This window comes from Falco biarmicus, chromosome 11 (assembly GCF_023638135.1).
Source record: "Falco biarmicus isolate bFalBia1 chromosome 11, bFalBia1.pri, whole genome shotgun sequence".
Taxonomy (NCBI): domain Eukaryota; kingdom Metazoa; phylum Chordata; class Aves; order Falconiformes; family Falconidae; genus Falco; species Falco biarmicus.
In genome coordinates this window covers 6,156,584-6,179,264 of record NC_079298.1, presented here as the reverse complement: position 1 = coordinate 6,179,264, position 22,681 = coordinate 6,156,584, and the positions used below count along the sequence as shown (strand labels likewise).

The 22,681-nt window shown below is 43.9% G+C and overlaps 1 protein-coding gene across 11 annotated transcripts in view; it reads left to right on the top strand.

Moving 5' to 3' along the window:
- The window catches only part of NFIA (nuclear factor I A), a 359,539-nt gene extending 339,937 nt beyond the window's left edge, over window positions 1-19,602 (top strand). For 6 of the 11 annotated variants that reach the window (XM_056356615.1, XM_056356618.1, XM_056356621.1 and 3 more), the window contains one exon: window positions 12,349-12,506. In XM_056356615.1, coding sequence (XP_056212590.1) covers window positions 12,349-12,366 — 18 coding nt within the window. In that variant the 3' untranslated portion in view covers window positions 12,367-12,506. Of the gene's footprint in view, window positions 1-12,348 lie in introns of all 11 variants that reach the window. The other 5 variants (XM_056356616.1, XM_056356622.1, XM_056356625.1 and 2 more) reach the window with 1 other exon arrangement.
- The last annotated feature ends 3,079 nt before the right edge of the window (window positions 19,603-22,681 follow it).

Sequence of the window (22,681 nt, the reverse complement as noted above, 5' to 3'; positions counted from 1 at the left end):
TTTGGTTATTAACATTCAATTTTGAAAACAGTACTGACGCTATAATCATAATATTTTCAGGCATATTCACTTGCATGACCCAACTCTTAGATCATCTATACAAATACTGGTTATTACACATTAAGAAATGCAGTTAAAAACATTTCGGAAGCCAAATGAAATGTAATTTTAATTACAAGATATGAGTAACAAAAATCACTACTGATAAAATGCAGCCACCTTTGAAGCTAAACACAGTAATTTCTGCATCGCTTGGAGCAGCTTTGTACAACTTCAGGTCTTCTTTTGTGCTTTTCCCCTAGCTACATCTTTTTAGATATGACAACAGAAAAGGTATCTTGTTTTTTTTAAAAAAAGGGGATAAAGTTAGATATGAAATTTGCATGTGGGGTTGGTATTTTCATCCTAGCATGTGCTAAACAATGGGATTTGAGATTTTGCAAGAACACTTTTGCATATAATGTGCCTTGTTTGGCTCTTCTCTTTGTTTTTTGAAGGACTTACTTGTAGTCTTTTGGGTTAAAGATCGTATCTGTGAATCTATGGTATTGGACCTGACTGTACATTCATTGAAGTCGATGAGAGCAGGGTAGGGAAAATTTGTTACTGGCAAGAGTTTGCTTAGAAATACAATAATATTTTTGTTTAATTATGCTTTTATTTTGCTTATAGCTATGCGCAGTGGAATAAATCTAGTCTTTTTCAAATAAGATAAAAGTTAAAATTCACATTTTCCTTATGGGGAGGGCTTCCAGTGCAGTCATGATGTATCTCTAGAGTTTTGATTTTGTGGCTACAGGTATTATCTCTCAGTGACTCCAAAGCAATATTCCTTGATGTAGCGATGGGTTTAGTGTTGGGGTTTTCCCAGTTTACTGGTCCTGTAAGCTAAATCTGAAAGTCTAGGCCAGGTTACATTCCATCTGGTTCATTCCCAGCAAGGGAGGCTCCACAGGCTCTTTACAAACTCCTTGTCTTCCTGACATAGTATCAAGGGCAGAACTTGTCCCAGTAGTGGGAACCGCTTTATCAGTCCTGTTGATGTTGTGTGCGTCAAAAGAGAGTTCAGATTCTTCTGCAGGCTTTTCAGGAATATGAGGAGTAAAAGTAGTAACATTTAGAAAACAGGAAGTAAAAAAAAAAAAAATAAGATGAGGGAGAGCTGTAATTCTCCGTACAATGGAGCAGCTTGCTTACTAAGTACAAAGAGCCACTTCTGTACAGCCTGTTTTCAGAGAAAAGCCTCACAGTCAGTGGCTCATAAAAGCGGAGGCACCTTTTGATTTTAAGTTCAAGGTTTACATTAGTAATTTTGTCTGTTTTCTCTGTTAGTATTAATTAAATTGAGATAGTTTAATTAGTATTACTAAATTTGATCATTAGTAGTAATTCATTCTGCCTGCCATACTGCACAAATATGATGAAGCAGAAATAACTAAATTGTTTAATTTCATCTCATTTAATGACTTTACACTCCACCAAGACTTTCATTGGCATCTCACAGTATGTGTGAAAATCACTCCAAGCTAGGCCAAGACCCAAGTCCCTTTAGCCAACCATGTCTAATATGTCCCTCCTCATCCCAAGGCAGATCATGTGCTGCACAGGCTTTTCTCATTTCTCCACCGGAGCGCTGGCTACCTCTGAAGGCTGGGCTGGCCTTTCCTTGCCCTGGTCACCCAGCTCCTGTAGCATCCCGATCCCGACGGAGCTGTACGGGACTCATCTGCTAGCACGTCCCTGGCCGGGGGCTCCCCGCAGTGTAATGGGAGAAGTCCTGTCATTGATCCCCATGCCGCACGTGCTGGGGACTGAGTGCTGAGCACAGGCATGGTGCATACCCTTCCACTTTGCTTAATGAACTTTGTTCAGTTTAGCAAGGTACAAAGCATCAGGAAAAATGCAGACATCAAAAGTTCTCGCGTTCAGGAGGGGTTATTTTGTTCAGCCTCTTGGCTTTCTTTTTTTAAGGAAAGATTTGGGAAGAGGAATTCACTGCTGAATTGATTCATTAGTCCTCCAGCTTACTGTCTACTTTAATTTTAAGGTCCATGTGGCAAAAACACCAGAGATGCCTCCATGCCCCAATTTCTGTCCATGTTGATTTGGAGACCAATTTTGATCTCTTTGCGCAGTACACCTAAGACTTGCCAAAACCCCGATTCCTCTTCCTTTTCGGCAGTCTCCAAACCCCAACCTTTCTCTACCCACTTCTGAGAACATGCTGTTGTCCTTGTCCTGGAGTCCCCAGCTCCTGTGCTGTCCCCTCTATCCATCTGCACCTGCCTGGTGTGTGCCCCGCCAGCCCTGATGTTCCTGCTGCCCACAGCCAAATTCCTCTCCCATGCGTTCCGGCCCTCCACCGACCTGTGTCGTCCACCCCCCCCCCCCCCGTATTTTTTGCCCTGCCTTTATCAGGCTGTGCACGCTGCTTTTGCTATCCCAGCAGAGCCATGGGGATGCTCCTTTGCCTGCTTCACCCACAGGCACCCAGCATGGGCAGAGGCTGGGCACTGGGGGTTTTGGGGGGGGGGGGGGGGTTCAGAGGGAGGGCTCACTCTCCCCTCCAGTTCAAGTTGTTATCTCCCCTCGCTTTCCTCTTGTGCTGGGTACTCTGAAGTACTCAGGGAAGTCAAGAAAAGCAGTTGAAAACTACCTTTTGTACCCCAGACTCTGCAGAGCAAAGAGCCAGAGCCTCTGCAGCAGCCTGCCGGCCGAGCAGCCCATCCCGCTGGGACCCCTCGGCCCCATGGGCCCCTCATGTCGCTCCAGTTGCTCCGCTGCTCCCCGCCGGCACGGGACAGAGGACAGTCCCAGGGGCAAACCCCCAGAGTGTGTGTGTACGTGTGTCTCTGTGCGTGTGTGTGTGCGCTCAGGCTGTCTCGCTGCAAATGGAGCTTGGGAGGCCCAGACTGGGGGTTGATTTTCTTTGGATGACTTTCCCCGATTGTCTAAAGCAATAAAAGTAAAGAAACTTTGGGGGAAATGGCGGTTGCGGGGAGATTATTTTTGCAGTCCTGCTACAGGCAAAACTCTTGAGGCTTCAGGGGAGTTTCGCTTGCCTGAGGACTGCAGGAACTGGCTTAAATTGAATAAAACTGTAAGTACAGTATAGGGGACTGGGTAACAGGGAGTTCTGCAAAAGCAACAAAACCGGAAAGCACAATGAAGAATAGAGCGGGTTACGCTGCGGTGAAAGTATGTACTGGTTGTTATAACACCGTGCCTCTAGAATAAATTATGTCCCTTTAAAAAGTAATACTTTAACTGTGGAGCTATATAGAGACAATTAAGACGATATTGTTCTCCTCATTTCCCTCCACCCCCACCCCCCCTCTCTGCAGTAGCTCTGTGGAAACTTTTAATGCTGCAGCTTGAAACTTGGGCCTCTGGGTCTAAAATGCCTGAGAAAGCACTGCGGGCTCTAACTGTAAAACATTCCTTCGGCGGGCCCTGGAAACAGGGCGCGCTGGCGCAGGCGAAGTTCAGAGGGATCACATGTAAATGAGGGCTGGCTGCAGACTCCTGAGGAGCATTTTATTTCACTTAAACCTGAACTTGAACTTGCAAACACGCTGGCAGAGCCCAAGACAGGCAGACCGCGGGCGCGTGGGGCTGGTAGCCGGGGCTGCCGCTGGCCCCCTGCACCCACCGTCAAGGCTGGGGGGTCCCTGTGCACCCACCAGCTTTGTGCCGTGTCTAGGGGCACAAGGGAACACAGGACAACGCGGGCACTGTATTTTCAGGAGCAGGCTCATAGCGCTTCCCAAAGGGCTTGCTGTTTTCCTAACAAAACGCTGGAAAGTCCCATCAGAGCAGTGTGTCTGCCATCCCAGTTTCCATGGGAGCTCCTGGCATGACGTTATAAGCAGATCCAAGTCCCGATGCACACTTTATTTAATAAGAGGAAAGAAATAAGTGAGATTTAGCATAAGAAATATTAAAAAGTGTTGCACTCTAGCAAATTTAGCTGTGCTTCCAGCAGAGGAGAATACAGGGCTGTCTAAAACGCGAGGCGTAAAGTGCAGAATTTGAAAGCCCCTTCACAGCATATTTACTTTTAAATCACAATAGTAGATGTAAACCACGAGGTGGGCTTTAAAGTCATCTTTTACTTCTCTGATAAAATGTGTACTACTGTTTTCTTTTTCCCTTGCAAAAGGCGATGTATGTAGCAGGGGAGCAAGAAGGGTGCCGATGCCAGTGAGTGTCACCCAGGTGTGGTGGCAGAGGTGGCTGCTGGCTGGGCAGGAGGCATGGGGGCAGCTTTCTCTCCCTGACAGCTGTACTTGGCTGGTGGGTCATATTTTGGTCATTTCTGATTACTCCCGAACAATTTTGGCTATGTTTATAGCAAAACTTTGAAAGAATGAATGGACGAAAAAAATTCTTTTTGGCAGTAACTCAGGAAATATCTACAAAGATGTCCTTTCTGGAGCAAGATATTATTTCAGGGTTTGTGTTAGGATCATTTTTACTCTGTGACAGCACATAAAGAGACCAGGACAGAGCAATGAGGTCTGGCATAGCTAAAATCCCCTCTGTGTGTGTGAGGTTATATAGTTTATCAATGCAGAAACCACCACAGGCTTTGAAAAGTAAACAGCTGGCTTGGGTCTCTGTGCTGCTCTTCCGAGTCGTCTGCTGGATTTAAATGGCTAGCCTGCGATTTGTGGAGTGGGGAGAATATATATAGTTTTTCTTTAAAACATGTCAAAAGGCTTTTGTAGCCATGTGTTTTCGTAGTTCCTTTATTTGTTACAGTTTTTCTTTCTGTTTCATTTTGGTTTATTTTGCTTTTACAAACATCTTCCCTGCCACCAGCAAGTCTACAAGTAAATAAGTTTCTATCCCAGTCAGAAAACCTTATGGCAGTGACAAATATCGGAGAAAGCCATCGTCTCTCTCAAAGATTTCATCTCACCATCCATTTAATCCGCTTGCTGTACCTCAGATCTCAAGTAACTTTCATACTGTGGGCTCACTTTAATGGATAGAATCTATTTTTCATGAAAAAAGCAGGAAATAAGCTGTCTTTCGTACAAAGATTTACAAAATGTAATCATTGTTGAAATATTCTCTTTGAACTGCCTTGTCCGCAGGGGTGTCTGGCTCCCAATACCCCCGTTTCTTTAGAACACCCTTACAAGTTCTTCTGGTAGATCAGGTACACTGGTGGTTCTGGTCTTTGATGTCTTGAATGAATGAAAGAAAAGCATAATAAAAGAGAGCTGTTGATCAAGCATAAAATACTCTTTAAGCTGACAGAATGGCAGAGTTAACACATTCTAAGCTGCTTTTAGGTTTTTCCTTTTTTCCTCACATTTTCCTGTGCTTTGTGTACAGTGGGGGTTTTTATTTTTTGAAAAGTCTCTGATCTATGTAGTATGCCGTCCTCTAACAAAAAACAAAATGGGATTGTTTCTCTCTCTTTCTCCCTTTCTTTTTCCTCTCTCTCTTTCACTCCACTATCTTCCCCCCCCCCCCCCTTAAACAGCAAGGGTTACCATTTAGTAGCGTTACTGCAGTTAGCTTTCAGCGTACCACGCAAAGTTTAGAAGTTATTTTGCAGATTTAAAAGTCAATTTACTAGCAAATAAATTAAGTTCTTCAGTTAACTATTTAGAAAACTGGAGGAAAACTGTAACTGGCGAAATGTTCTCGAAGCAAAAGGAAGACCCTCTGTCTAAAAGCAAGATTGTAAACTGAAAGACGGACATAAAAATGACCTCATTGTGAGAGAACTTTCTTTTAAGAGAGTCAGAGAAAAGGGAAAGTTTTCTTCCTGTAGATCTAATTTAGATCTTAAATTCCCATACATTATTTATACATCATATTCAAAGTGCCAGCCTACTCTGCTTGCTGGATTACATTTCAAACATTTGCCATTGATAAGTCTTTGCTGTATTATATTCGGGCTAAATGCAAATATGTCATAGTGCAGTCAACCTTTAATCCGCTGAGCTTCAGGTTCGGGCAGCAGGGGGTCCAGTGCTCAGAGCATTGCTTTATACTTAAGAAACATCTGGGGCCAGCTGGGACACTTTACTGGAACATTCAGATGTCTGGAACAACAGCAGGAGTTACTGTATGAGTGTGTTTTCATAGGTTTGGGAGGGTTTGGGGTGACTTAGTTAAAAACACTAGCTGTTCCCAACTTGAGGTTTGAACCCAAGCAGAAATCTTGCCTGAAGTGAGTTTGTTGGTCCCGGGAGAGAAGTGGTTTGGACTACTATACATTTTTAATAGTCAGCAGGCAAAAGTCCATATTACAAAATTATTGCATGTAATTTAATGCAGTTTGCCACAATTGGCATTCCCGCAAACGCTATTGGATGCAGAGCTACTGTACACATCGCCTGGAGACTAGTGTCCCTCCTGGGACAGGTTTTATCTTCCCTCAAGACAGCATAAATATGCTCGTAGTGGGGCGTGCAACTCTCCTGGGTGTGGATGTTGGACAACCAGAAGATTCACTCACTGTTTTATATCCCTTTGGGGATGACCAACATGCTACTTATGTCCCTTTCGGTATTTTATTTTGGAAAATATAATTACTAAATAATTAATCCCAGCTCTAAGAAAATAACTTACATAGGCACAAAGGTGACCTTGTCTTTAACATTCACCTTTCGGTTTACGCAGTAGCATCAAATTTCATGCCTGGAGAAACTCTGGAGAAACCAATAGAGAAGTGGGATGAATTCAGATGTGGGGTAAACCAAAGACAGTCGCTTTATCTGCAGGAGCCCTCCAGCCAGTCGCACCAGAAGCTGAGTTGCCACTGCCTTCACTCACCCTGGCAGCCTTTTTGAAACTGCATCAAAGCCCAGGTTTGGCCCCTTGCTTTCACACGACGCATCGTGGGGAAGGAGCCTTCCTGGGACCTCTCACAAGGTGATATCTAAAGGACCAGTTTGCTGCTTAGCTGTTTACATTCTCATTTTATCTTTGCAAACAGAAGGACTTGTCACCCTGGTTCACCTTCCTGGGGTTAATGTTTTTGATTGCCTTGAAGTTCTTGAGATGACTGCAATGTCATCCCCAAACAAAGCCACTGAGCTGATGCGCTGTGATGAAGCCTCGCAGGTGCCCGACGGTCGTGGCTCAGGTTCAGCTCGGCTGCTCAAACAGCTGCTTTGCCGGCGAGCTCTAAAGCTGCAAGTTTTCTTTTATTTAGGCTCTTATCAAAGGTGTATTTTCCCGCCCGGGCCTGTGCAGCGGTAGCTTCCTGCAAGCAGAGCTGTGCCCGGGGCAGCAACGGCCACAGCAGTGCGGCAGCCACGTTTGAAGTCCCGATGGCACCGACCCGTCCCACCGCCAAGCAGCGGAACCAGGCTGAAACCTAAAGAAAAAGGCTAGTACAGACCAGGTCTTAGCCCTAAGTGGATTAGGTGAAGCAAAAGCTCCTATGTGTGGAGTTTGTCAGAATTTCAAATGTGTGAATGTCCTTAAATAACCTACATCGCCTGGAGAAATAAGCCAACTGTCACACCCAGTTCTGGATTCCACATTAACAACCTCCTTCCGCAGCGTTAAACTTTGCCCTTGAGGACTTTTGTTTAACTTTTTAATTTGAAAAACAGATAGGGCTGCTTTACAACCCTCGCTTTTTCTGCGAGGTGAAAGGTCCTATTGTTAGGGCAGGAGATGTGCAGGTAGGAGTAAATGTAACGTGTTTGCATTTGATTGTCTTTCTGGTTTAAAACATGTGAGCGGTGCTTAGTTAGGCTTGGGAGCCGGGGGTGAAACACGTTGTGCAGGAAGGCTGGTTTAAGAAGATTTTAATAAACAATGGGCCTGTTCTGGGTTCCTGACGCAGGCAGAAACTGCTACCGGAGTCAGTGAGGCACTTTCAGCTTTTTTCCTTTTAAATATCCTGAATCGCCAAGTGTTTTCTTGCTGTTCTTCCCATACAAAGGGCCCGATTGTCAGAAGTGGCTTGAGGATTTTTGTGTGTCTCTGCTATCTCCAGAAGAGCATAAGAAACAAATAGACTTGCGCTATCAAAGAAACGTAATTGCCATTTCAGACTTCCTGTTTAGGATTCAGTCAAGTAGATATTGTTTATGGTTCATAAAACCTTACTACTGTGAGGATTCTCAGATACTGGCAGCACAGAGTTTCAACTTTCATGGTGCTGTAAATTAGGGGGGAAAAAAAAGTGTGATAATACTCCTCCGAGAACAGTAAAATAGAGCTCTGCAATGGTTAAATGGAATTTTATAAGCACATTCGGTGTGGAACTGTTTTGCATTACATGAGTTGAATACCTTAGAGATGACACACATCTGCAGGCACTTTATTAAATCCTTAGTCAGCACTTTTCAACCTGATGAGATTACTTCTTCATTTGACTGGAGAAAGGGAAGCAAAGATCTCGTACTGGACTGCAGAATTCTTTCTGATGTTTCACCTTGAGCGCTGGGGAAGGACAGCAAGATGCTGGGCAGGACAATACAGACCCATAGCGGCACCGACAACTGTGTGGCAGTAATCGCACTGAGTGGGACCTTTAGCTCCAGTGGGTTCATTTAGCTCTAAACTGGCTGGGAGAATAGTACTGCAAACTAAACAGAGGGGAAATAAAATACTGGCTCTTTTATGAAACGTGCAGAGATAATATCGTCCTGACCGTATTGTGATAGTGCGCGTGATTTAAATGTTGATTTTAAATTAAGAAAGGCAATATGCTGTTCTCTGTCTGGGTGCAGTCAGATAGGTTACAGAATGTGAGAGGATAAAATGGGTAAGGTGGGTAGATGCGAGAGGACAGCCTGCACCACATCGAGCAGTGCTCTGAAAGAAGGCGCAAAATACTTCAGCCATCTGAACGTAGGGATACGGGCTTCTTTTTTCCCCTCTAAGCCCCCTGATTGTGCAGAAAAACTTGACAGATCCTGACTATCAAAACTCCAAATGTGTAATAAGCTTCCCAGACATTTTCATTTGACTCGCGGAGGTCTCCTCTTCCCTTGCAGAGAAGTTTCACAGGTGCTTCAGAAGGACAATAGTGCTCTTCAGACCTAATCCGGGAAGACTTAGACGTGTATGGGAGGCTTGAGGGGGATATGAGATCTTAATATTAAAATGATTAGTAGAAAAGGAGGATCATTCTGTGTGTGCATTTCAGCTGTAAGACGCTCTAAATTAAAACGGTATCCTGAGAGTGGTGCTGGTGGGATCTGATGGGTAAATGCGCTCTCTGTCTCGCTGTTCTGCTGCCTCAGCCCATAAAACATCTCATCCAAGTGGGCTTGCAGGAGCAGGCGAAGCGGGATGCAGCTGTTTGCGAGGTGCTCCGAGTTCGGATCCTGTAAAAGCAGCTTTTTAGTAAAGGCGATCCAGAGCCCCGGCATGGAAGTTTAAAAAATAGCCGCGCGGTTTGGGTCAATCCTGTAAGGGTTAATTAAGTTTTTCATTGGTATTAAGGCCGAGCGGTGTCTGCAGGAGTCATATTGACACCCTAGTGCATGGTAACTCTACTCCTTTATTGACATGTTGCTACTCAGGAGCACAATAGCACTCTGTGTCTGCAAATCATTGCTAAAATCATCTCAAGAAAAAAAAAAAAGTTTGAAAGCCCAACGCTAGACAAAGGCCCCAGAGCTGCACTGCGCCGCTAAAAACTCCGGAGTCAGCAACTTCTATTGATTAAAAACTAACCTTTAAAGTAACTCGCAGAGTGTGTGGTTAGCATTTAAATTTAAACATGTCATGAGTTGATTTGTGTTACTGAATACCAACTCAGAAGGAGTTACATTCACATCAGATTTTTTTTTTCTAATTCCCTTAAGCAGCTAAAGTATTTCATGAAATGTCAATAGGGCAGGGGAGAAAAAAAAGGTGTTTTGGAGGGAGGGGACTTACGCCCAGCCTCGCCGTTTCTTTTCCCATGCAAATAGTCACCCCAAAAAGAAAAGTGTGGGGAGCGACACACAATAATTAGACCTTTGTCTAACTTTCCCAAGTGCCAGAGAAAGACAGATTAATTAAATATACAACAGTGTTGGTTTTTGGAGTGGGGGTCTCTCTTGCTGTGGAGGTCATAAATTAGGCAGAATAAATACTTCAATGTGTTTGCAGCGGGGCTGCTACGTCAGAGCGGCTGGCGGGCGGTGGGAGGGCGCAGCGCGGCTCTTGCTAATGATAGTCACGTCTGGGGCTGTCTGGTTGCCCCTAGCAACGAGACATGATGTAACACCAGGATGAACTTGAACTTGGGGGACTTGAAAAGGGAACAATAGACCAGAGCAATCAATAAAGCCTATTTCAGTGAAGGATTACAGAGCCGCTCTGGGGTAACCTTGTCTGCAAGGCACAGGCTGAATAGCAAGATGCGTGAAGGAGCGCGGTGCGGCGGGGGACGGACCGACGAGCGGACGGCGATGGACCGAGGGGAGCCCGGGGGGAGCCCCGCTGCCGCCCCGGCCCTGGGGGAGCGCCGCCAGGAGCAGCCCCACCTCCGCACCCTCAGCTTCCTCGCTTTTTGCCTTTTTTTCCTGCCTTTTTTTTTTTTTTTTTAATCTGCTTTTGAAGCTAAAGAGGAGTGGCGAGGCCCGAGCAGCTCCCGCCATCCCGGCCGGTGGGCCATGTGGCCGGGCCGGCAGCGAGGGGAGCCAATTGGACATCTGCGATATAGATTTGAACCATCGGCTCTGAAATTTTAACCCCTGTACACTTCCACACTTCCCAGCCCGACCAAAGACTTGTCACACTCCAATGACAAGCGTAAGGGACGAGCCAGCAAAGTTCGGAAGAGTTGGGAGCTGGTGGTGGTTGGAAGTGCCGCTGGCACGGCCCGCGCTCCGCGGCCCGCGCCCGCCTAAAATCAGTAGGGCCCTGCGATCAGGGGGGGCAACGGGACTTGGCACCACTTCACAACTCCTGCCAGAACTTTCCTCTGTTTATGAACTTTACATATGAGAACTATTTGGTTTAATTGCAGCCTGCGTAAGTCTAAATATAAAATCTGTAGGCAATAGATGAAGCCGATACGGGACCGGTGTGTTTGTATTCAGAAGGGTGAGCAGAGGAAGAGTTAGTTAATGAGGTGTATTGGAAGCAGGACAACTTCTCCAATCGTGCTATTTATTTTACCGGTTCCTACCTCCATGGCAAGACCACATAATCTCCGAGTCCCACATGAAACTTGCCTCAGAGTCTTCTGTAAATGTTCATAAATCCTCCCCAGGTTGATTATGCTATCAATCACGTCAGACGCTGAAAAGGAACGGAGGAAAAACTTGGTAAAACTTGTCGTCAGTTTATACGTGCACACATATGCACCTCATATATTGCGGGAGCCGAAGTAAAAACGTGGGGTATCAGCAACAGCACTTTAATACCTGAATCTTTCTTGTTGTACTACTTCACTTCAGGCTAAATAGTTGCCGCTTGTTGGTGTATTCCCACAGCAATATGTCATTGCCAAGTAGCATCCCCCTGCGCGTACAGTCCCAGGGCCTAACACTGCTCTTATTCATCCCGGGTTCAGGTTGGTCTGACCTCACTGGGGCCGAGCCGGGTCTCCCCGGTGCGGTGGCACTGCCCCGACTCCAGCAAAGCCCACTCCAGCTTTCCGACAGTGTTTATTTTCCTATCAAGGAGCAAAATTGCTTTCTGTGCTCTGGGCATCTGCACGGGTGGGTTAAGGACGGTATTGTTGTGGAGCTGAATTCCCAGGGAATTCCTTCCCTTTGGGGGAAGGAAAAAAAAGAGAGAGGAAAAAAAGATTTTCCCAAAGAAAAGCTATTATTTGAGGTCCACGTTTTGTTTTGAAACACAAGTATGGCCAGAGATACAGGACACTTTCGCTGATCCACTTTCCCCCAGATTTACTTTATCCCGGCTTTTCTCTAGCAATCCCCATTTCTCCTAAGAAAACAGCCCTGTTGTTGAATTTCTGTGCATCTGTTCCAGTGAGACAGTTGAAGCAGGGCAGTATAAAGCAACAGATGCTTATGCTGGCACATGCCTAAATACCCAAGAAAACCCCGACTGCAGGGTGATAAATGGCACAGAGAGGCGAATGTGTATCGCCTTTTCAGGGGATTAGACAAAAGTGAACTGGAGGGATCTTCAAGCCATAATCTATTAAAAAGATTGATAACTTGTAACGTGACATGACCCCCGCGTTCATCTGTAGCTATGTCCAGCGACTGTCGATGAAAAAAAAAATATATTGATTTGTACAGTATTTTTAATTAAGCTTTGTAATTAGGTCAATTCGTCACAGTCTCAATTAGCCCCCCTCTTGGCGGTGGAGGCTGGCGGCAATGCCCGGAGCCCTTCGGGAAGCAGTGAAAGTGGGCAGCGGGGCTGATGCTTCTCCTCTCTCTTTTGCAGTCCTGGTACCTGGGATAAAAGTCTCCGCTTCCCACCACCCACCGGACAGACCACCAGACCCCTTCCCACCTCTGTAACACGGAAGCAGCAGCAACGCAGCGCAGCGACTTCACATCGGCGGAAGGGGAGGCGAGCAGACACCGACAGCAAACTAGTACATGGAAATGGCAAACGTTATGGTTGAATGGCAAAGGCCGTAACTTTTTCAAGATTTTATTTTTTTTTTTTTTTTTTAGACAACTTAGGACTGTTGTAATTTCTCATATGGTGCTGGAAATGGTTGGGCTTCATAACTTTTGAAGTGTTTCATTGGTAGTGTAAGCGTTAGGTGACACTGAGTAGAACTAGCCTCTGCTGCTGCTTACCAACTCGCTGTTGTAACACACTTTCCGTATGGAGCCTAACTGTTTTACAGTATCCTCATCGATTTTTCCCATACAGGTGTGAGACTTCTTGAGAAATCATGAAACACACTTAAACTATAACTTTTGTAGTAGCGGAATTCTGCAATATATAACTTACCGGACAGACATAGAGCATGTTTTTCTGTAACATATCGGAAAAAAAATTGCAGGTTTTTTTTTGTTGAGTTTTTTTTTTTTTTTTTTTACAGTCGGCACTTAGATACGTAACATGAACCATAAGAGCATTGTCAACAATTTTTTTCCACTCAATTGCAGAGCGATCTAAAACATCGAACTACTACTATTCACTAAAAAAAAAAGAAAAAAAAGAAAAAAAGTTTGAAATGCTGCACTTACATTTAAAAAAAAACATTTTTCAACAATTTTCAACAATTACACAAAAATTCACGCAGAAATGGGGAAGTTGGTCTGTTTTGACAGAAACTGACAGGAATCAATCAAAACAATCTAATTTTGAATTGAGTAAAGTGCAATTTCATTGGATAGCTAAATATCTTTGTAAGATAGAGATTGTTGAAAATTCTATTTTTGTTTTCCAAGTCCTTCCACCCCAGGACTCTAAATTATTGGGGTAAAAAACAGCCTTGCAAGAAAAAGGGGAGCTATTTTTGCTTTTTATGTTTTTTATTGTTGAACTTGTATCCCTTTAAAACTGAAGGAAAATTAAAAAAAAAAAAAAACAAATCTAATGGTGCTTTTACCACAATATGTTAACTACATTAAATGCTAATTAATCATTTTCTGTTATCAAAGCACATAACTAAAATGAAATCATAATATCTGTTAATTTTATAAGCTAAAAGTCACTATAATGGATTATGCCAATTCTGACAAATTTTACGTGTTTCCGGCAATATAGGGTTTATCAGTTCTCAGACACCTTGGGAATAAAGAGAGAACAGTCCAGAAAGTAAAACACCTTTGTGTCCCTGAACTGGTACATTTTTCTGGACTGCGAAGAAAACATTACAGAAACGAATGATGCTGATCTTACAACTTATGCCAGTTCAAAGCAAGGGCACTTGCTGAAGAAGAAAAAAAGAAAAAAAAAACAAAAAAAAAAAAAACAAAAAAACAAAAAACAAAAACAAAAAAAGTTTGGACCCCAAACGTCCTGTATCTTATGTACAAAAAAAAGGAAAAAAAAAAGAAAAAAAAAAGAGTGCAAGTGATTTTTTCTATCAGACAGCGGAGCACCCCTTTGCTTCACATGCAACTTTAAGAAGGTTTCCTATACTATACATATATATACGTTCTGGTTGGCGAGTCCAGCTAATCAGAGAAAGTCTCTGCATGTTCTAGTGTTAGTAACTAATTTTTATATAGTTAATGTAGGGTAAAGTAGAGTGCATTAAGACACAATATTGTAATCCCTATTCCAGGCACTTGCCTTTAAACTATGTTTGTTCGACCCTTCAGAAGGGTTTCTACTACTGTCCTATACAATCAAGTAACTGAAATTCTTGGGAAGACACTTTGCTCCTCATCTTTTCCCTGAAACAATGTTTTGTTTTGTTTTCTTAATTTGCACGAAACAAAAAAAAAATTCCATATCAATGTGCCTTGCCCTGGATAGCGATTATTTGTGGAATTGTTGCACATGTTCCTATATTGAAAGGGGTTTTTCCCTAGTCAAGCATTTGGAGACACTTTTTGTAAATGTGACTTTTATGTCAGCCATTGTCAGTTTCAACATCTAGAATTAAATAGGATGTTAGTTGTTCCGCAGATAGGAGTAGTGTTTATTGTCCTGTATGGTCAGTGGCAGTGCTATTCTGAGATCTGTAGATGCTAGATTATCAGTATTTTTGGATGTTGCTGCATTTTACATTTTATTTGGAGTCTTCCTTTTTGTTTTGTTTTCTCCCAGATATATGAAAATATGCAATACCTGCTTATATCATGTAGAAAAGCTTAGCAATTATTAATTTTTCTTTTAATTTTTTTTTATTTGACCAAAGTTGGTGCTGCACTTGACGCAGTGTGTTTTAGGTGTTTGTCTTTGTACTTTTGTGATTTTGAATGCACATGCAGGAAGGGCTCTTCTTAGAGAAGCAGTCAAACTGTGAAGCACTAAGCTGAACCCTGCTTCAAGCAATTTTTGTTTTACAACTGTTCCTTTCACAAGCAAGCCTTAAAAAAAAAAACTTCCTTTTTCTTCAGATCCCACACCCATTTTTATTAGCAGACTGCAATCAATCCACATTCAATAAAAGTATATAATGCCCATTTTTATATGCACGTTTTTAAACTTCCAAGTTCTGAAAATTGTTTACTGGTTATTCTCTATTTAAGGAAAAAATAAAATGTTTTGGATTTTCATATGTGTCTGATAAGTGGTTGAGTAGTCATTTTGCTCTATTGTATTGTGTGATTGTTAGTATATGGTATCACATCCTCTAGCCAGCATCCTTTGCCTTCCCTATAGCACTTAGCTGGGCATTACTTTATTAAGACATATGTGCACTAAAAAAAAAATAGCAGCTTTCAGTGCTTCACAGTGAAGGGAAAAAAGCCTAGACAAACATTTTGTCAGAACCTTGCTATGAGACAAGGTATTACCAGTAAATTGGTTGTATATACAATAAAATTGCACCCTTTTTTAAACAAAACAAACTAAGCAATAGTTTGGGCAGTTAGTTGTTTTTAGTGAGCATGTTGTAGTCATGGCTGCAAAGAGAGAGAATTAAACTGCCCACTCAGAAGATATGTAATTTGTATGTTGTATAGTTTTATTGATTACACTGATTTATTCTACCCTATTTTATAATGCAGGACTTTTGTAATGTTGTTTAAATGAGGAAAAATTTCTGTCAAATTAGCTTAGTGGAATTTCTGATTGTTCGTTATAAAGGCAGCGTTCATAGAATTGCTTTTTTTTTTTTTTTTTTCCTTTGGGAACTGGATTTAAGTTAAAAACTTTCCTGTTTCCTTTTTGTATGTATTTAAATACAGTTATTTTTCTTCTCTCAATGGTATAGCATATTCCTATGCTTGAGAAGTATAGGCTACTGAAGAACCATTGTAAATGGACATTACAGGTATGCTGTATTTTTGAAGGTATTTTGTCATATTAAGTTTGATGACGCTAAAGTTAGGGAACTCTGAGCAGAATTGCGAGAAAAAAAAATGTTTTAAAGGCTTTAAAACATTAGGTAGGCGGTCAAGGGTGTTAACCAACAGGGGTTGTAAAGTATTACACACTAAATTAAATTTTCGTTCACCTTACTCTCACGCAGAAAACACAGCAGTTCCGTTCTGTGCAGGTGTAGAGAACAAACAGTGTTTTAGTCCTCCGAGGCAAGCAGGAGCGGGGGCCGAGCAGGAGGGTCCCGCCGGGGGTGTGCAGGCAGCGGGCAGGAGCGGGCAGCAGTCGGGCCAGCAGCCGCAGCCCCTGGCTCCGCGGCCCGTTACGTCCCCGCTCCCCTCCGCGTCGCTCTGGTCGTGCTTTTTGAGTCACGCGAACAACTTTTTTCTCCCGTCTCCTTCTCTCCGGAAAGCGTCAGACGCACAAATACTCTGACCTGTATCCACCCCCCCACCCATCCAAATTTAAAGCCCTAGAAATGGCTTAGCGCGAATTGACTTTTTCTCAAGTTAATTCCTTTCTTTTTTCCTCTTTTTTTTCAAGCAAGGGCACTTGCTTTCATCATGCCGCACACCCCAGCAATGCCATTATTATTTATTCTTCTTCCTTTATAATAAAAACTTTCGGGCTTCAAGTTTAGGCAGCCATGGTACACTTTGTCTCTGTTGCTTGTTCCCCCTCCCCTTAAGGTCGAAGGGGAAAAGAAACACCAAGTTTTCTCAACTCCACAGTATTCAGTCAGCCCACAGGAATATGCAAAATCCCTCTAACATTTTTTTTTTCTTTCTCTAGTTCTCTTTGTTCCGTATATTTGCAGCTTTGTAGTAACAGTGTTATAAAATATTTACTGTACAAAAATACAAAAAAACCCAGATACATAGCCTAAAACAGTTTTTTTTTCCTTGTGGTGAATTTTTTTTTTTTTTTTAAGAATGTCAGTTAATATTGTACTTTGCATTGTGTCTCTGGAAATATCTTTTTTTTTTTTTTGGTAGAAGGCCTCCATCGAACAAAATTAAAACCATAACCGGCATGACAATGTAAGGAGAGCTTCAATGGCACCTAAACAATAAATAAATAACAAAATAAACCTCATGAGGTCTGTCAGAGGCAGGTCTTGTGAAGTTAACACTGCCTGCTAGGCAGGATTTTCATTAAATCAAGCTTACAATGCCAATTTTGTCTTGAAGTCAATGCATGTATTACTGTTTGACAGTAAACCCAGCTATGCCATCATCAAGTCCAAGGCTGCGCAATAGTCTAATTAGTATCGAGTACATTTTCCTTTTATTTTTTCCAATAAAAAAGCAGTGGGATGAAAATTGCTTTGATATATAGCAGGTAACATTGAAGCTATTCCATAGCACTTAACTGTAGTGAATACTGTGTCACCAATTCTGAAATCAATTTAATGTTTAATGCAAATCCATTACATGGTGCTATTACAGGCTGGCAAAATGATTTACAAAAATGTGACAACTTGGGCTCAATTCACTCTGCTTTCCAACAATGTAAATGCATAGCAGTGTTTATCTGCATGAAAACTATGCACTAATCTATCTGAAAAAAAAAAAAAAGAAAAGAATATATCAACTTTGGTATCTACTTTCCGTTTACTTCGATCCTTGCCTTTTCGGTCATTGTTATAATGCCAGCTTTAGGACAGAAAGAATTATAAGAAAACCAGCATAATACCTGATATATTAAAATGTAGTGCCTGTGAAATCTGTATTATATTGCTCTTCTGAAGTAAGATTTTTCTACACCGGTAGCCTTCGCTGTCTGTCAGAACCTTCTGATATAGGTGATGTAAAATAACCGTACAATATTAATGCATGCTATTCCATAATGCTTAGTAGCTGTATGAATATTACTCAAAGTTATGTTAGTCTTTTTTTCTGACTTGGTTCTTGTCAGATAGGTTTAAAGATATTTCACTGAGAACGCAAATTCTGTCTTTTCTTGATTTGGGGTGTTTTCAGTATTTTGGAGGTATACATTTACTTAAATTCAGTATTACTTGTGTTTTGGGTTTTTTTTCTTTTTTTTCTTTTTTTTTTCCTTTTTTTTTTTTTTTCTTTTCTTTTTCCTAGAGGGCAGGACATGGTGTTTGAGACCAGAAATCCGTGCCTGGTAAGATTTTCGTCTCAAAAAGCTACCCTAAGAATTCAGAGAGCTTGCTCTGAAGAACAGATGCATAAAGTTCAAATTTAAGGGACAGTCCTTTAAACCCACAAATGAGATTGAGCTCACATTGCGAGAGATTTCTTAATGGGCAGCGGTTAACCAGGTACCCATGCTTGACCCTTCTTCACACCAGACTTCCTCATATAGAAAGAAAATCCCTTTAAAAAAAAAAAAAAAGAAAAAAAGAAAAAAAAAACCTCATGTGGTTGTTTAGTTTCATGCACAGTTGCAATATTTTTCTTCAGACAAACTCTGTACAAACTTTGGGCCCGATTCATAAAAGCTCCTTTGCTATTAACACGGGAGGCTGGTGGGCTTTTCTCGTCCAAATTGAGGATGGCTTTCTTTCCAAGCGCACGCTTTGGCGAGCCCCGCTTTCCTCAGCACGCGCGCCTGCTGGCTTTCCTCTCCCTCCCCTTCCCCTCTCCGCCTCCCCTAACCCCACCGGAGAACAGGAGTCGATGGGAAGGGGCCACGGAGCAGGCGAGGCAGTGCAGGACCATGCTCCGACACCCCAGACGCGCAGGCTGGCAGGAGAAAAGGGGGAGACAGGGGAGAGGCCGGACTCCGTGCCGCACTTTGGCCGATGCCAGGGGTTTGTAACATGGTGGTACGAGGCTGCTCGATTACAAAAGAGAATCTTGTCCGTACCAGAAAAAAACCACGCTAGATCGCTACCTCTGAGCTCTAGAGAAAACCTTTGCAAAGGCAAACACTCGTACACAACGTGAACTTTTTGTACTTTGTATGCTTTTTTTTTTAGGGAAGACTATTTTCCACTTAGTTAATCTTCTATGCTCAAGCATGAACAAAAACAATTGTGTTGGGTGAAATCCCCCCCTTTTATCTGCATCCACAAATTAATATGGGGGGGGGGGGGGGGGGGGGCGTGGAAGACAAAAAGAAGATGAGTTTCTAGACGGAGCATGGTAGGAAGAGAGTGCCCGGCTTGGCATCCGCCGCCGCTGCTTGTTCTTGTTGCCGGCGCCCTGCGCCCGGCTGCGACTGCTGCCTTGGGGAAAGGTCTGTGAAATTCTTTGCTTTGGAAATACAATCAAGGAGAAATCTCCATTTTGGCTGGCTGTGCGGTTTCTCCGCGCAGCCGAGCTCTGACCTAGCCCTGCCCCACTGCCTGAGACTGGCCCAGCCAAGTCCCTCAGCGTCAATTTGAAATTCAGGGCGCTAAAATTTCCACCGGCCGTGTGAAAGATCTGCTGCAAATTCACTTGACACCCGTGTTAATACCATGTCGTGTTCATTTTTTTTTATGAGTCAGGCCCCTCGTGCCTCTAGTATACTTGTATTGACTCTCATAGTTACCATTTTAGTTTTACTGTGTTCTGTGAAAAAAATTGTAATTGGTTGAGAATCACTGTGGGCATCCATTCTTATTCAACTAAGTCTCCGCAGGTTTTTTGAGCTGGTGTGGATTAGTTTAACTCTTGTATTCAACCATTAGTGCTACCACCTTCTCACATTACAATACAATTACTGGAAGCAAGTACTGCATTTCCTATGCAACAAAAAAGGAAAATAAAAAATTGCTAATGCTAACAGGCTGTGTTGTTATTTACTTTCAGCTGGGGACGGGGGACGGGGGTGCGGTGAGCAGCTGTAGGACCGCGGGCATCAGCGCTGGTCACGGCATTGACCTCTCCGGGTGCGCGGCACCGGTGCCAGCCCTCTGACCTGGGAAGGTCTGGCCGTTCCCCAGCAGCAGCTTCCTCCCAAATCACGGGGCTATTTGGTTAAATCGAGCCGCTGGCATCACATCGGCTGTGCTTCCCCGTGCTGTCACTGTCCTGTCGGCACAAAACCGTTCCTCGCACGATAACAGATTAATCTTCAGCGAACCTCTTGCAGGTTAAATCATCCAAAGTAAGGACACGAAGCACATCTAGTAAAGTCCGAGGAGATTAATTAATTCTTCAAATGCTGCAATATATCTTTAAATGTAGCTAAACTTTAAAAATATTACCCCGTTTCCCAAGAGCCCCGGGTACCAGATGTCAGTCACGTTTTGGCTGTCGCTGTTGCCGCTGGCCTTGCTGCCCAGCCATGCTGCGCTGCTCTGCCAGGCTTCTGTAGGTGTGGGACCAGAAAAAACAGGTTTCTTTGCAACCTTTAAAGTTTTCTTCAAAGTCTTTCACTCTGCAACACCTTTTTCTTAAAAGATACGTGCGGAAATTGATATTTGCAGAAAGGAATTTTTTGCATTTAAGCCATTCTGCCTGTTTTCTACTTCAAAGCCAGCACTGAGGCTGATGAGAGGCGAGGGCCGGTGCCACTCTGCTGCATGGCCGTGGGGGATTGGAGAACGGGACCATCGCAGCGCCCAGCGCTTCCCAGGGCAGCACCAGCTCTTCCATTTTATTTGGGGGGAAATGAGTGTTTTCTAACAAGGGGTTGCCTGACACTCATAAACCACTGCTATTTCCTTTCTCACACCTCCATGTAGTTTTGGGTTTGGCTACAAGGCCAGGAGGGAGCTTTGGGCTGGGCGCCGCTCTAATGTCACCGTCCGGGGGGCCCCAGCTGTGCCCCTTGCCACGTCCCAGTCGTTGCTTCGGATGCGACACCCGCTGGCACCGCTGCATGGTGTGGTGGCTGGCGGCAGGTCAGAGCCCATTCAGTTCGGCAATTTTTCTGATGAAGGGGACTAGACGGTAAGGAAAAGCCAATTCTGTACTTCCAGAAACCCACAGTGCCCCGAGCAGGGGCTCACTAGCCCTGCACCCTGGGAGGAGGGAGGGAGAAGGATGGAGGGGGGGGAGGTGTGAGCCTGCACTCACTCCCACATTTGAGCAGAAAACTCATCTCAAGGCTGCAAGAATGAGCCGAAACGGTGGTGGTGTCCCTTCAGCTTGGAAGCGAGCCCGGGTGTGGGCCAGCCTGCCCTGCAGGGCAGTGGGAGCTGGGGGCTTGCTGCAAGCAGGGGCCATGAGCGGGGGGGGGGCAGGGATGGGAGGGAGGGACAGGCACCTGCCCATGAGCATGGCTGCACCAGTACACACAGAAGAATTAGAATATGCTTAAAAAAAAAAAAGAAAAAAAAAAAGTGCAATTACACCACACAAGGAAGGTTTCTCCCCGTCACCCCATCTGCAGCCAATGCAGCTGGTGCCGCGCCCTCTGCCAGCTCCTTAACTCTGCCCCTTCCTCACCCTCGGCCCCTGGCCCTGCACTCTCATCCATCCCCTCCCCCCTACAAAAATCATTCACTATTATTTACTGATACCCTTTATTATTGAGGGTGTTGGCTGAGGCTGCCCTGGGTTTCGGTGGCGGCACCAGGAGGGGACCCAGGGGGGTGGCCGGCCCCTGCCCCCCACAGGGCCTGGGCACCAGCTCCCCTTTTCTCACTTCTTTTTTTTGCACCTTTTCTTTCACTCTTTCTTTCTCGCTTGCTCTTTCTGCCTGTGAAAGAAAAGGTCTCCATCAGCACCTAAGGAAATAAATCCCATTTATTATTTATCACTATCAAAATGCGTCAGCTTGGCTGGCGACGCAATAAGAATATGCAATAGCCCACTAACAGAAAATTAAAAACTTTGGGTGGAAGAAGTGCAGGGCGGTGTTTAGGCAGAGAAACGCAGGCACTTTGCTGCTCTGCCTTGGAGGGAGAAGCGGCAGGACATGCTTACAGGGAGATTTGTATGGGGCAGAGCCTGCTGCTGTGCATGGGTGAGAAGCCTGCCGCCCCAGCCTTCCCTTTTTTAGTGAGGTGTCATTTATCACCATTGGATTTTTCATCAGTGGAAGAAATATGGGCTGAAAACCCCAACCTGGCCATAAATACCAGAGTCCGCATGCGAGCCCTTTTTTCCCTCTAAAGGATGCTCCATGGCGTGGAGGGTGATGAAGTTGCAGCGAGTGCGGTGGTGACAAAGTATTTATACTGAATTTCTACACATTGGGTGTTTTCACCTTTCTTTCCCCAAGTGCAGATTGTGCCAAATGGCTTTTGTATTGCTGATACATAATCTTCAGAACCTTTCAATCCCCTCTCAAGCTTATTCTTATTGCACAGGTATCCTGACACGATTACTCACATGTCATGAAACATCAGCCTTTTAAATTCCTGCTACTGGCAGATCTGGCTACCTAGTCTCTTCCTTAAATGTAAATGTTCCTGGTGATGCCACCAGAAAGGACTCAGGGGGTATCACCAAGGTGGCGGGTTCATCCAATGTCCTTTATCTGCTGAAGACAAGCCAAGGCTGGAAATATTTATTGGTTCAGTACTTCAGCAACATGGTATTAATTGCCTCCGCATGTTTTGATAGGTAGTTAGCACAAGGGTATAAATGAAAATAGCACCACTTCATTTTAAAATTAACTGCTTGGCCATTCAGCAACATGAGCTGATAAATTATGGCAATAAATTTGTGATGAAGATTTATGCCACCGTAACTTGTGCTCAGGCCCGCAGGCACACTCCGGCAGGGACACGGGCCACAGCTGGCGCCCTCCCTTACCCACAGGCCACTCCACGATTTCTTTAAATTCTCCCAGAAATTTGGATCCAGAAGTTCTGTGACCCTTTGGGTCAGTTTTGGTGCTCCTTTAAAATAAATGATGCTCAGGGGCAAAGGCCCGGCCAGGTGTCCAGCGGCAGAGGGGATGCTCTGAG